The sequence below is a fragment of the Malurus melanocephalus genome, unplaced genomic scaffold (genome assembly GCF_030028575.1).
Source record: "Malurus melanocephalus ecotype Western Australia unplaced genomic scaffold, MMel_1.1 scaffold_340, whole genome shotgun sequence".
Lineage (NCBI taxonomy): Eukaryota > Metazoa > Chordata > Aves > Passeriformes > Maluridae > Malurus > Malurus melanocephalus.
Window position 1 is genome coordinate 322,925 of NW_026623572.1, and position 13,808 is coordinate 336,732.

At 53.6% G+C, this 13,808-nt stretch overlaps 1 protein-coding gene across 1 annotated transcript in view; it reads left to right on the plus strand.

Moving 5' to 3' along the window:
- Positions 1–9,098, plus strand: part of RPH3A (rabphilin 3A) — a 21,100-nt gene extending 12,002 nt beyond the window's left edge. The window contains exons 9-19 of the mRNA XM_057378088.1: positions 420–482; positions 554–766; positions 1,386–1,465; positions 1,982–2,056; positions 2,970–3,079; positions 3,598–3,724; positions 4,139–4,195; positions 4,296–4,447; positions 5,761–5,842; positions 6,351–6,447; positions 6,692–9,098. Coding sequence (XP_057234071.1) covers positions 420–482; positions 554–766; positions 1,386–1,465; positions 1,982–2,056; positions 2,970–3,079; positions 3,598–3,724; positions 4,139–4,195; positions 4,296–4,447; positions 5,761–5,842; positions 6,351–6,447; positions 6,692–6,822 — 1,187 coding nt within the window. The 3' untranslated portion in view covers positions 6,823–9,098. The remainder of the gene's footprint in view (positions 1–419; positions 483–553; positions 767–1,385; positions 1,466–1,981; positions 2,057–2,969; positions 3,080–3,597; positions 3,725–4,138; positions 4,196–4,295; positions 4,448–5,760; positions 5,843–6,350; positions 6,448–6,691) is intronic.
- The last annotated feature ends 4,710 nt before the right edge of the window (positions 9,099–13,808 follow it).

Sequence of the window (13,808 nt, forward strand, 5' to 3'; positions counted from 1 at the left end):
GGGGACACCCCCGGGCAGGGACCCTGGGGACACCCCCGGGCAGGGACCCGGGGACACCCCCGGGAAGGGACTCTGGGGACACCCCCGGGCAGGGACTCTGGGGACACCCCCGGGAAGGGACCCTGGGGACACCCCCGGGCAGGGACCCTGGGGACACCCCCGGACAGGGACCCGGGGACACCCCCGGACAGGGACCCTGGGGACACCCCCGGACAGGGACCCGAGGACACCCCCGGACAGGGACCCTGGGGACATCCCCGGACAGGGACCCTGGGGACACCCCCGGGCAGGGACCCTGGGGACACCCCCGGACAGGGATCTTGGGGACACCCCCGGACAGGGACCCCGCGGCTGGCGCGGTGCGGGAGGGAATGCGGGAATGTGCCAATGTCCCCCGGTGATGCCACCTCTGTCCCCAGCGCCGGCGGCAGCAGCGGCAAGGCCGGGTGCCGGGGGTCCCGCCCGCTTCCCGGAGAGACAAGGTAACCCCGGGCTGGCTGCGGGGGGCTCGGGGGGCGCAGCGGGCCGGGGGCTAACGGGGTCCGTCCCGCAGCGAGCCCTCCGCTGGGAGCCCCGGAGCCGGCCCGCGCCGCCGCCAGGGAGGAGCGGGGAGGGGGCTTTGCCGCCGCCCCCGGCAGGGAGGACAGGCCGGCCTGGCAGCCCCCTGCTGCCGCACAGCCCCCTCCCGCATCCGCGGCCCCGCAGCGGCAGCAGCCCCGCGAGGAGGAGGAGGAGGATGCCAACAGCTACGACTCGGATGAAGGCAGTATGTACCCAGGGAGGGAGGGAGGTGTTTCTTTGGGAAATGAGGGGTTTGGAGGAGGTTGCTGGGTGGGCGTGAGGTGGCGGTGGGTGCCCAGCAAGGAAAATCCTTGGGGAATGCTGCTGAGCTGGGATTCGTGAGCAGGATCTGTGCTGGAACATCCTGGGTGGGATGAGCTGCTTGGAGAGGAGCTGCTAATATCCCCTGTGCCTGCTCTTCATCCCCTGGATGAAGGAACACAAGAGCTGGTTTCCAACAATCCAAAACACGAGCCGGGTGCTGCTCAGCCCCAGCTCATCTCGGGATGGTCCCTGGTGGAATTGCTGCGGGAAGGTTTGGCAGGATTCCTCCTGCTGTGCCTGGAAAATCCTGGAGTCGGCTCCAAAGCCCCAGGCTGCCCTCCCTGGGCGGTTTCTGCTCTGCAGAGCTGTGTCCAGAGCTCCCGAATCCGCCCGGATTTGCGGCGGTTTGGCCGCTGCCGGCTCGGTCTCACTGCATTAAACAGCTTTTACATTTGACCCGCAAATCTTTCTAATTATTACTAATCGGGGATGATTAAAGGCAGTTATTGGCCGGGGTTTTAACGAGGTCCTGTTTCCTCCTCCTCCTCCCTCGCTCTCAGCCACGCTGGGAGCTCTGGAGTTCAGCCTGCACTACGACCAGGAGAACAGCTCCCTGCACTGCACCCTCATCAAGGCCAAGGCAAGTTCTCTTGCTTTTTTTCATTTTCTTTCCCTGATTTGAATCCACCTGGCTCCCGGTTTCTCTGGTACAAGGGATGGAAGCCCTGTGGCTACTGGTCTCCCTTGGAGACCCCAACACGACTGCTCCTGGCTGGGGAGGGTTGGGTTGTTTTTCCTTGAGCAGCTCTGAGAGATCTGTGGGAGCAGTGATGGCCTGGAATTGTCCTCCCAGAGAAGCTGTGGCTGCCCCTGGATCTCTGGAAGTGTCCAAGGCCAGGTTGGACAGGGTTTGGAGCAGCCTGGGACAGTGGAATGTGTCCCTGGAACTTGGTGACATTCGAGGTCTCTTCCACCCCAAACTATCCTGTGATTCTACAATTCCAATTTTTTTCCAGGGGTGGGTCAGATATTTCTGCATCTTGGGTCGCTGACCACATTTTCTCTTCACTGAATTTTTCATGGGCAGCTTTTTCTCTTCCTCGGCTTTGCTGAAGGAGGATTCACATCCTGTGTTTCCTTTATGGTTTTTTTTTAGGGCTTAAAACCGATGGATTCCAATGGCCTGGCTGATCCCTATGTGAAACTGCACCTCCTGCCCGGAGCCAGCAAGGTGAGGTTTTGCCAGTTTTGGTGCATTTTGGGCTGGGGATGGAGCAGATTTTTTTTCTCAAATCCCCCTCAGGTCCCTCCCTCGGATCAGATTTTTCCCCAGTGATTTCTCTGCTCGCTGCTGTTCCCCCGGGGGGTTTCTCCGAACAGGGAGGATGCTCACAGATACTCTCCCAGACCCGAGGAACAGCTCATCCTGCAGGCAGGAATCTGCTCAGGGATGGAGGGAAGCTCCAGAGGAGGCACTGCTGTTAATTCATCACAAAACATCTTCCCTAAAAAATCTAAATATTGCCAGGGTTGGAATTATCCATTTGCTTGGAAGCTGCAGCRTGTCCTTGTTGGAGCTGTGGGGAGATAACCGTGGGGGAAACTTTGGATCCATCATGGAAATTCCTGGGAATCTCCTTCCCAAGCTGATCTTGAGGAAGGGATGGCTCAGAAGAACCAGGATTCAAACAAGGGGAATAAATTATAAATAATAAAATTATTGGTTTGATTTTACACCTTTTCTTTACGCACAGGGGATTCCTGGTCTCGTTCGGAGGAAATCCGGGTGTGATGCTGGGAATTGCTTCGGTTTTTGTTGCTCTAATTTGCTGATATTTCRCTTTTTAAAAATCTGAGCATGCATTTGTGATCAATTCCCTGCTGTCACCTCCTCCAGGCCATGCCCTGAGCACCTTTTTCCTTCTCCAAAAGTCCTTGAGGGAAAAAACCCCAGGGAGTGACAAAATCCAACCTCTCCTGGCTGCCACGTGTCACTGAGTTTCTGGTGCTCCTCCTTGATGCTCCCCTGGTGTTTATGGCTCCCCATCACCCAGATGTGATGGAACATCCATGCCAGGAGCTGGGATTTGTGCAGGGAGGAATTCTGGGGTGTGATCTCTCGTGGTTTTTTGTGACTCCTCCAGTCCAACAAGCTGAGGACGAAGACGCTGCGCAACACCCGGAATCCGGTGTGGAACGAGACCCTGGTGTACCACGGCATCACCGACGAGGACATGCAGAGGAAAACCCTCAGGCAAGCATAGACCTGTGCAGGGGGGGGTTGGGGTTGAGGAAATGCAGGTTTTTGGGTTAAAATCCACGTGAATTTGCTCATTTGGATGGTTCTTGTAAGAGAAGAAAAATGGCATTTTGGCCTTGTGATTTAGTAGTGAATTATTGATATTACCACGATTTTTATTGTTGTAGAGATGGGTATTTTGYGTGTCTGTGCTCATTTGAGGATATCCTGGGAAAAATAAGAAGTCTATTTAAATATCCCTCAAAATTTGTGGCTCTTTCCTCCCTCAGGAAATGTCCACCTTTTCATTTCTTGCCCCATCACAAGGCAAATATTAAAAACATTGTGGGGGTTTTTTTTTTGGCTAACTGTAAATTTGGGGGTTGATTGCTTTTGGCCAGAGGAAATCCAGATCAAGGGTGGGTTTCTGGGGGGCTTGGTTTTGCTTTTTCCACCCCTCAGCAGTGGGTTTGGCTCTGGGGTCAGGCACCACTCCAGCCTGGCTGATTTTCCCCTTTCCCTCCTCGCTCCAGGATCTCAGTGTGTGACGAGGACAAATTTGGCCACAACGAGTTTATCGGAGAAACCAGAGTTGCCTTGAAAAAACTCAAAGCCAACCAGAAAAAGAACTTCAACATCTGCCTGGAGAGAGTAATACCGGTGAGAATCCATGAAAATTCCCTCTGTTCCTGTAGGGAATGCAAACAAACACCACGTGAGGGATGCAGGGATGGGCTGGGGGCTGGAGGTACCTGAGTTCCTTGGCACCTTTAGGATTCTAAAGCCATTAGGATGGGCTGNTGAGTTCCTTGGCACCTTTAGGATTCTAAAGCCATTAGGATGGGCTGATTTGATCCATCAAGGCCAGGAGATCAGAGCATGGTGGGAATCCATGGGAAGTGACCGATGGATGTCACCSTGGAGGAGGGGACAGCGGCTCTGTTGAATCGCTGGGGTGGAGGTTGATGGAGCAGGTGGACATTCCCAAGGCTGGCACAGGAGTGGGGCTGAACTCCCAGGGTTTTTTCCCACGTGGTCACTCACAACAGTTTCCTTATCCCTTTCCCGTCGCAGACGAAGCGCACCGGSACAACCGGCGCATCCCGCGGGATGGCTCTGTACGAGGAGGAGGTGAGTTCTTGGGGCTGGACAAGCTCCACCCACGCCCATCCCTCATGCACAACCCCTTTATCTCCTCTTCCCCGACCTCCATCTCCTCCATCTCCCGCAGGTGGATCGCGGCGGGGACGTGGAGGAGCGCGGCAAGATCCTGGTGTCGCTCATGTACAGCACCCAGCAGGGCGGGCTCATCGTGGGCATCGTGCGCTGCGTGCACCTGGCGGCCATGGACGCCAACGGATACTCRGATCCCTTCGTCAAGCTGTGAGTGAGCTCCGGGCTGGAGCCGTGGAGCCATCTGCTGTCCTTGGGAGCTCCTCCCGAAGCCTCTGGAGCTGTCCAGCAGCGGGGCTGGTGTTCCTGTTGTGGGGGAAATTTGGGGCGCTGATCCAGCCCTTGAGTTCATCATTCCCCAAATGTCCAGATCCTGTGGTTACCTTGTGTACAATCCCAGAATTGTTAAAAGTCAGAGACTTCCAGATCATGGAGTCTCACCTTTGAGCACCTCATGTACAATCCCAGAATTGTTAAAGGTTGGCAAAGACTTCCACATCATGGAGTCCCAACTTGATCGCCTCATGTAGAATCCCAGAACTGTTAAATGTTGGAAAAGATTTCCAGATGGTGGAGTCCCACCTTTGATCAACCCACATAAAATCCCAGAGTTGTTGAAGGTTGGAAAAGACTCCCAKATCATGGAGCCCCACCACTGAGCACCTCATAAACAATCTCAGAATTGTTAAAGGTTGGAAAAGACTTCCAGATRGTGGAGTCCCACCTTTGATCACCTCGTGTAGAGCCCCAGAATTGTTAAATGTTGGAAAAGATTCCCAGATGGTGGAGTCCCACATTTGATGTGCAAACGAAGGGGTGTGAGGGGTGTGGGTATGGATTTGGGGCTGCAGCCCAAGGTGGAGGATCCCAACTTCCCCAGTATCCGTAGGAGCGGGATTCCCACCCACCAGGAGCGTGGTGGGAATGCAGGGATGGTGGAATTTGGAGCACAGGGGGTCCTTCTCTCCACCTCTGACCCACCATGGCTGCAGGACAGAGGGGGCTCCGTGTCCCTCTGTGCCCCACGTGCTGCCCCATAAACCCACGTGGCTCCTGGAAATGTGTGGGAATAAGGATTTTATTCAGTCCCTGCAGCCTTTCCTGGTTTTAGTTCCTGTTTTTTTTCTTTACCTCCAGAAAAAAACCCTCTGTTCTCCCTGAATCTTTCAATCACTCTCTCATTGTACATTCTCCACATCTTTGTGTAGCTCAGTGGAACTGAGCAGTTTCCCCTTCCAGTCTCTATATGTTGTGTTCTCCATCTCCACAAACAGAAGATGGTGGCTTTCCATTTTTAAATCAGCTTCTAACAGAGATSGAATTAATCCCAGCTCTAAATTGAGCCCCGGATCTGCAGCCCAGGCTGCRCAGCTCCAGCCCCACACTTTTCCCACATCCTCTGGGAGGTGGGAAGGGAGACTGGCCCTAAATAAATCTCTTCTAGCCCCAAAAGTCCCTTTTTAAGCTTATAAACTCCCACTGCTCTTGCACTTGWATTTTGAGCTGTTTTCTGTTGCCCCCAGTTGGCTGAAACCCGACATGGGGAAAAAGGCCAAGCACAAGACGCAGATTAAGAAGAAAACGTTAAATCCTGAGTTTAACGAGGTATGGATGGGCTTTTTTTTTTATACCATTAAATCAATTTACTGATCATGGTTTTGAGTGGAGGAGGTGGAAGACAAACTCCCCAAGATCTGGCTCTTTCTCAAGCTCCTTTCCCACTCCTGTGCCCAGGAATATTTTGGGAATGACTTTGCCATGGCAGCACCGCACATCCTGAGAGCTCCCCGCTGCCGCTGCTGCCGACTCTGTGCCATCCCAGCTGGGGACGTGGGTGGGATGAGCATTTCTGGGGGTGGAAAATGGAAATTCTCTGCTGGTGCTGCTGGGATGGGACACCTGGGAAGGGCTCACGTAGGTGCCAGGAGTGAGCTCAGCTTTCCTGGGAAAAGAGGCGCCATAGGGAAATTTTCCCTTCTTTAATTTTATTTTTTACCGTCCTCTGCTTGGATTTTGAATCCAGGCTGAGCAGGGATGGTGCCCAACCCTTTAACCATGGTTTTTGGGGTGTGTTTTCCTGTGGGGTGTGACGTGGGCATTCCCATTTCTGCAGGAGTTCTTCTATGACATCAAACACAGCGACCTGGCCAAGAAATCCCTGGACATTTCCGTCTGGGATTACGACATCGGAAAATCCAACGACTACATCGGTGAGCTGGAAATCTCTGCCCTCTGGGGCGGGGTTGGATGGGTGGGAGGGGAGCCTGGATCACCTGCACGGGTGGGATGAGGGAATCTGGGGGATGCAGCATCCTGAGGGGTTTTCCAAGCAGGAAAATGAGATTTTTGTTCCAGGAGGTGGGAAAAGCCTTGCAAGGTGTGAAGTGTGGCAGGATTTCCGGGGACATCAGCATCACCTMGGGGTACAAATCTTACTTTTCCCCCTTTTCCCAGGCGGCTGCCAGCTGGGAATCACGGCCAAGGGCGAGCGCTTGAAACACTGGTACGAGTGCTTGAAGAACAAGGACAAGAAGATCGAGCGCTGGCACACGCTGCAGAACGAGAACCACGTGGCCAGCGATTAAAGGGAGCCCTGCCCGGCCCTCCCCGCCCTCTGCCACGCCCCCCTAGGTCCCTGATGTCCCCGATGTCCCCGATGTCCCCGGTGTCCCGTCTTCCAGCGCAGCCACGCCTTGCTACAGCCTCCGGTCCCAGGGTCCTCTCCCGTCCTCCCCTCTGCTGAAAACTCCCCCGGATCTTTTCTATTCTCCTTGATTTCTTTTCCCCTGGGGGAGGGAGGCCGCCGAGTTCCCCCGGTGTGTCGTTTTGGCGAGCAATATTKCCCTCCCGATCGTTCCTCGCTCTCCCCCATCCCCGTGGCAGCGTCCCCGTCGCCGCTCCGCATCCCTCCAACCTCCGCTCCCGGCGGGAGCTCGGAGCTCCGGGATGTCCCGCTTGTGTGATCTCAATACCTCAGTTGCAATAACGAAAAAAAAGCTCCTCGGCTTTGGTGTGGGTGTCGCCGTCGCCTGGTGTCCGTGTCGTCGTGGCCAAAAATCCGGTGTGGCCGGCGTTCATCCCGCGAGTCCCGCTTGAGCTTCACTCGTGCTGCTCTGGCCCACCCGAGCAATGTCGTGGCGCGTCCTTTGCTGAGAAGATGCACTGGTTAACGTGAGAACAGCGGCAAGGAGGTTTTGGGGCGCTCTGTGCTCGCAGGGAAGCGGCTTTGGGTTGGTTTGTGCCGTTCCCGTTTCCTTCGCCCGAGGGGTTCGGGGGTTCCGCTGCTGCGGGAGCCCGGCTGTGYTTTAGGGTTGTGACTACCTCCTCTTCACCTCTGAGCTGTGTGGTAGTGACTGGCTGAGCCCTGAGGGTCCYCTCAGACCCCTCCTGCTTTGCTGTTCCTCAGGAGGGAAGCTGAGGGAGCTGCTACTCCCCAAAAACCCCCTGAGGCATGCGAGGATTATCGCTTTGAAACACCGCAACTCCCGAAATCGGCTGGAACAGCCCCGAGACCTTCCCAGCTTGGGTTGTTTTGGTTTCGTTTTGTTTCTCCCAAATCTGCACAAGAACTTYTGTCCCTAACTGTGCTTTAAGGAGCTGTTGGGTCTGCCCTGGACAGAGTCTGGTACCATTCCCTGCCTCTGGAAAAACCCCAAGCACAGCCCCATAGGAGCACCACGAGCACTATGGAATCTCTGGAATGGTCACACCGCGCATGTTGTGTGAAACCTCGATCCTGCTGCTGCAGCTGCTCTTCCTTGGGGTTGGATGAGTTCTTTTCCCGATATTTTCTTTATTTTCCCCTCTCCAGCAGAMCTCACTGATGTSCCAGGAGTGTCCCAAATTCCATYCCCTGCTCTGTCCTGCCAGAGCTGGGATTCCTCTCCCATCACCCCAGGCTCCATGCTGGAGTTGAGCTTGGGGCTTGGTGAATGGAGGGGAAGAGGACACCTGGAAAATTTTCCCCTTTTCTCATAGAATTCTTGCCTCTGTCCCTGTAAATGTGACATCCCTGAGCCGTGCTGGCCAGGCCCCAGACCCAAACAATCCCATTCTCTTGGGTTTTTTCCCTCTGCATCCCGTGCTGAATCCTCCCTGCTCCAGGCCCAGGTGAGCTGTGGGATGGTGGGATCCAGGATCAAAGAYCTTTTCCAACCTTAATGATCCCAAATCACCACCATCCTTTCCAGAGGGATGGACCTGGCCCAAACATTCATTTTCACCCCAGAGCACCACTTGGGCACGGAGCAGTGTTGGCTGAGGGTAAAAATACCTTTAAAAATCACAATATTTAAGCAATTCCTCAATTTCTCCCAGCCCTGCAGCAGCTCAGCCTCCTCTGTATGTGCAGAACAACTCACTTAAGGTTACYCTTATCTCATCCTGTATTCCCCTTCCTGTTCAGCCTGCTTTCTTCAGAAAAAGGATACTCCAATCATCTCTTTGCACCTCCAAAAAAAGCAAGTGCAACTTGCCAGTCTCCTCAGTATTGTGCAAAACCATGACCCTGGTCTCTGTCCCCCACTTCTCAGTTTTTTTTCTGATGGTAATCCTGCCCTGAATGACTTCTTTTCGTTGTAAATAAATAAAGCATGCACCTTATGGATTGGGAATGGTGAAAAACAAACAAACAGAAAATAAAAAAACAAGAAAAAAAAAGAGAAAATTAACAGCCTCTTCTACTGCTGTTTGCATTCAGACTCGCATGCAGTGATTTTACAGCCAAATATCGGTTTACAACTGTTAAGAGAAAAAGAAAATGTTACACAGGAATTAGAAATCCTCTGGTCTTCCGCTGCATGCAGCACAACATCCTCTMTTGATGTGGTATCTAATAAAGTGAGACTATTGGAAAAGAAAAAAAGAAGGGATTTTTTGGCTTCTTTCAATTCCTGTGGGATTGGGAACCTCATGGGGTGGGCAGAGGGGTTGGTTCTGGGGATTCCTGGTGGGATGGAGCTGGGCTCGAGATGTTGAGGAGTTTGGGGTGGAGAGGGGGGAGACAAGTCCTGGCTCCCCTGTGGGTGATGGGAATTCATGTTTGGGAATACCCTGRTTTAAATCGTGCGGGTTTAAACCATCTGAGGCAGCCGTGGGCTCCCTCTCGCCTGGTGCCTGGGGATGAATGCCCCGGAGAAATCCAGGTGCCGTGGTGGGAGATTCTTTTCCCTTGGAGAGCGAATCCACCCTCCCCGTGCCCTCCTCACCCCCAATTTGGGGCGCAGCAGCCGCTCCCCTGAGCGGTGGCATCTCCCGTTGTGCCGCTGCTCCACCGAGCAACGATTTTCTCATTATTCCCTTTAATTCGGGTATTTTCAGGCTCAATTCCCGGGGCAGGACCGGTGGGACCCCCCGGACTCGGCGGGTTGCGGCTCCGCGGGGCCCCGGGCGGTGACATCGCCTGTCGGGGACATCGCCCGCTCCGTGTGGCCCGGTGGCGATGCCCTGAGACAGCAGCAGATGTCACTGGAGCTCCAGGGATGCGACGGAAAGGCATGGAAAGGTGCGGAAAAGTCGGGAAAGGTGCGGAAAAATCGGGAAGTGCGGGAAGGATGCCCCGCTGTCCCCAGGGATTTGCGGCAATCGCACCCCTCTCCCTGCTGCTTCTCTTCCAAACCTTCACTGGCAGGGAAGAGCTGGAGCTTTGTCCATCTTTCCCCGTTCCCAGGGAAGTCCAGCTGCCTGAAAATCGAGATTTATCTTCTTTTAGTTGTTTTTGTTTTCCAGCGTCGAGTTCTTCCAATCGATTTTTCCTTCTCGTTTCTTTTCCTGCACAGCAAGCGGCCAGCAGAGAAATCCCGGTGGAGAAGCCTCATCCAGGAGGTCCCATCCAAGAAATCTGATCCAAGAGGTCCCATCCAAAAAATTCAGTCCAATAAGTCCCATCCAAGAAGTCCCAGCAGAGACCACCCAGTTTCAGTTGAAGACTGGGATGAGGATCCCACACATTCCCTGGGATKAAGGTGCTGACTGTGGGATGGTTGTGAATTCCTGAATGGAAAATTACTCCAAAGAGGGATTTTGAGCAAATCCATGGGAATAAGAGAGGATCCTGCCTGATCCTGGGACATCAGGAGAGCGCTGAGCAGGAGAGAAATCTCCCCCAGCTTTGCATCTCCCAGAGAAAAAAAAAATATGTGAAAAACAAAACAAGCTTTTACTCTTTAACATTTCACTTAAAAAATAGAGGAGCTCAAAGAAATAAATCCCTCCTCTATCCGCTTTGGAGCCCAGMTTTTCCAAAAGCCAGCAGGGAGAAATCCCTTTATCTGCCAGGGCAGAGATAACAATGTAATTACGAGCTGAGATCAATGGCTTTCATCTCATCAGGCCTCAGCCTCAAATAAATTTTCTCTTTTCACTCCGGGCTTGGCTACCATCTCCTCTGGACTACTGGCCCACTGCAGAGAGATGAAGGTCTGTGATGCCATCTGGAGAGGCCATGAAGGCTTTTCCTGGGGGAAGCTGAGTTTTGGGATGTCCTTTTCCCAGGGGAATGTTGGATCTTCAGTGGGAGAGGCTGGAGAYCCTCAGGGGATGCTCAGCTCCTCCTGTTCCATGTTTTAGTGGTTGTGTGAATTTCCCGACTTTTTTTTTGGGGGAGGAAGAAAACTCCCAACAATAAATATCATCCTTGTTTTTATTGCAGCTGCAGAATGGGAGTGTAACTTAGGGATTAATGGTGCTTCTGCCCAGCGCGGAGAGGGGAAAGTGGCATTTCATTAGGAACAGGCACAAAAATCCGACCTTTTCCACCACATTCCCATCATCCCGTGGCTTTGCTGTTTTCCAGCCRGCACCACTCCATCCCAGCCTGGCTGTGGCGCTGAGCTCATCTCAGCCGCTCCCTGCGGGCTGCATTTCCAAAGGGCAGCGTTGCCCAGGACACCGGGATGGGTTTRAACTGGGAGAGAGCGGGTTGGGGTTGGATGGAAGGGGATCTCTCCCTCCCCCACTCCCTGTCGGGCGGATCCAGCCCTTTGAATCCTGCTGCTGCACCGTCAGAGCTGGAAAACTGCATTTTCCTGGAATCCAGTTGGAGTTAAATCAGTTTATTGTGGAATGTGAGCCGGGCAGGAGCGGAGATGGGAGCCGGGAAACCGCGGGTGCTGCATCCTCGGTGTGAGGGACGGACACGGCTCCTTCGGGGACATTTTGGGAATGCTGGRCAATGAAGGGTTAACGCCAGGGAACAGGTGGATTGGGAAGATCAGGCAGCGGGAAGCCGGGAGCCGCCTTCCAAGCTGGGTTGAGCAGCTGGAGTGGGGYTGGAAAACCGCAGTTTTCTGCTTTCACAGATCTGAGCAGTTCACTGAATCCATTAGGGATGCAGAGATAACGGATTTCTCAGGTTTTCTGGGRAAAAAAAAAATCCCAACGAGCTCCTTTCGAAAACTGTCCGAACAAAAAGGCTCGTCTCGATATCGGGGCAAAGCGGGGAATAAAAGATGTGGCAGACTAAAAGGAGCAAAGAACCCGAAATTCATTTAGGCCGGGTCAAAGGGAACGGCCACTGAGAAGCCTTCGGGGTGTTTGTAAATAGGATGGGCTGAATTTGAGAGGGAAGGAGCCTGAGAAATTCCCGGGTGTCTCCGTCACTCCTCTTTGTCCCCTGATGAGGGTCAGCGCCGTTAATTACGGGCCAGGGGGGCAGAGCCCSGGAGCCGATCGCTATCTCCGCGATAAGAGCCTTGTCATGGAAACCCTGAGCGCCGCAGCCAAGATCTCCGGAGCCTCGGCAAATCAGGGCTTCATTCAGCCCCTAACAAAGAGTATTTTCCTTTTCAAATCCGAGTTATTCAGCTCTGCACGACTCCTGCTCCATTGTAAAGGCAGGTGCGACTTCCAGAGGGGGAATTCAGCCGGTTCCTTATCTCCGAAGCTCTCGCCGAGGATGAGTTTCCAGCGGCTCTCACCTCGCTGGTGCTCACATTTTTCATCCCCCAGCAGCTCTCGGGGTGGTTTAARTGTCTTGGCCTTGCAAATTGGCTGTGATGGAGCGGCTGGAAAGTTTTCGGGGAAAGAAGGCTTTGGAGAGCGGAGGGAAAAGCGGGAATGAAAACCTGCCTGAGGGAAAGCTGGTCTGCCAGGCAGGATTGAGGATAATCCAGGTGGGTTATATCCCTGAAAAATAGAATCTTTCCATCTCTAGAAGGGCTCAATTCAGGCTGGACGGAACCGGGAGCAACCTGGGATAGTGGAWCGAGGTGAAATGGGRTAATTTTAAGTTCYCTTCCAACCCAAATTTTTCCCGGATTCGCCGAGGAAGCAGAAGCACGGAGCAAAGTCCATTAAGAAACCGCTGAATTAAAAACTCAGGAAAAGGGAAAATAAATCCCAGCAATCCCCTGGGAAGTGTTCCCAGGAGCTGGCGGGCTCCGGTGCACCAGGATAACCCCGAACTCTCCTGGAGTGGGAATCTTATCGATCTCCTTTGTTTTACAAGCGGCGCTGACGTGATGATATTTGGCAGCAGCGTTCACACTGAAATACGAGCTGCGCTTGGGCCTCTTTATCTTTAATTGTTTGAAAAATGACACGGGGATGGCGTTGGTGCCCTGGAAATCATCCCGGGGCTGCGGGGGAGGGGTCGATCCACACCTTGGGGACCTGTTCGAGTGGCACAGGGACCGTGTGGGTTTCTCCCCTTTTTCCCAATCCCTGGAATCTCACGATGCTGCAGCGGGGTCCAAAGGTGCTGGGAATTYTCTCCTGTGCTCATGGAAGTGGCTGCTGTCCCCGGGGCAGGGTGTGACAAGACGAGCTGGTGGCAGCGCCAAGTTCATCCATCCCAGGTTATTTTCCACGCCTTTTTTTTTTTTTTAATTTTTTTCCCCTAATCGACTTGAAACCCTTGTCAGCATCCCACGCGGGAGCGGTGGAGAGAGGCAGAGGGAGGTGGAGTGCGCTGACATTTAATTCAGACGAGGATTTACGCTGAAATGGAGTTAAAATTTCCTGTCCTGGTGCCAACCAGCTGCAGCYGAGAGCTTGGGAGAGCCAGACCCGAGGGATTGCTGGTCTGTCCCTGGGATGGAGAGCGTTTACACCCCAAGGGTGTGAAATTCCTGCTTTTGGAAAAGGGTCTGACCCTCTTTAGGATGGGCACTTGGGGCAGGGCCCTCCCTCGGCTTCACCTGTTGTTTTCGCTGGCTGTGGGATGACTGGGTGGGAATTCTTCCTTTTGCTTCAGCTCCTGGAAAATTGGTCCCTGACTGATGGGGAACGCGCTGACCCAAATCCACACCTCCTCAAATCCTTAAACACCGATGGATTTATGGAAGGGCCACAGACCCATTACGGGGGGGAGAAATTTTGCAGCATTAGAGTGAAAAGGAAGGTTTTAAACACATTCACTGATGCCTTTGTACCTCAGCGTGGAAAACGAACACAATTTATWCACTTTTTTCCTTCCCCTCCTCAGATTTTCATTTCGATGTTTTCCACAGGTGCTCCTCGGGGCAGGTGTGACCCGTGGATCTGTCGCTGCTGAGTTCACGGCAGCTACTTTATTAATTCGGAATAATCTGATAAATCCCGATCCGGGGAGCAGCTCGGGATGCAGGGAGCC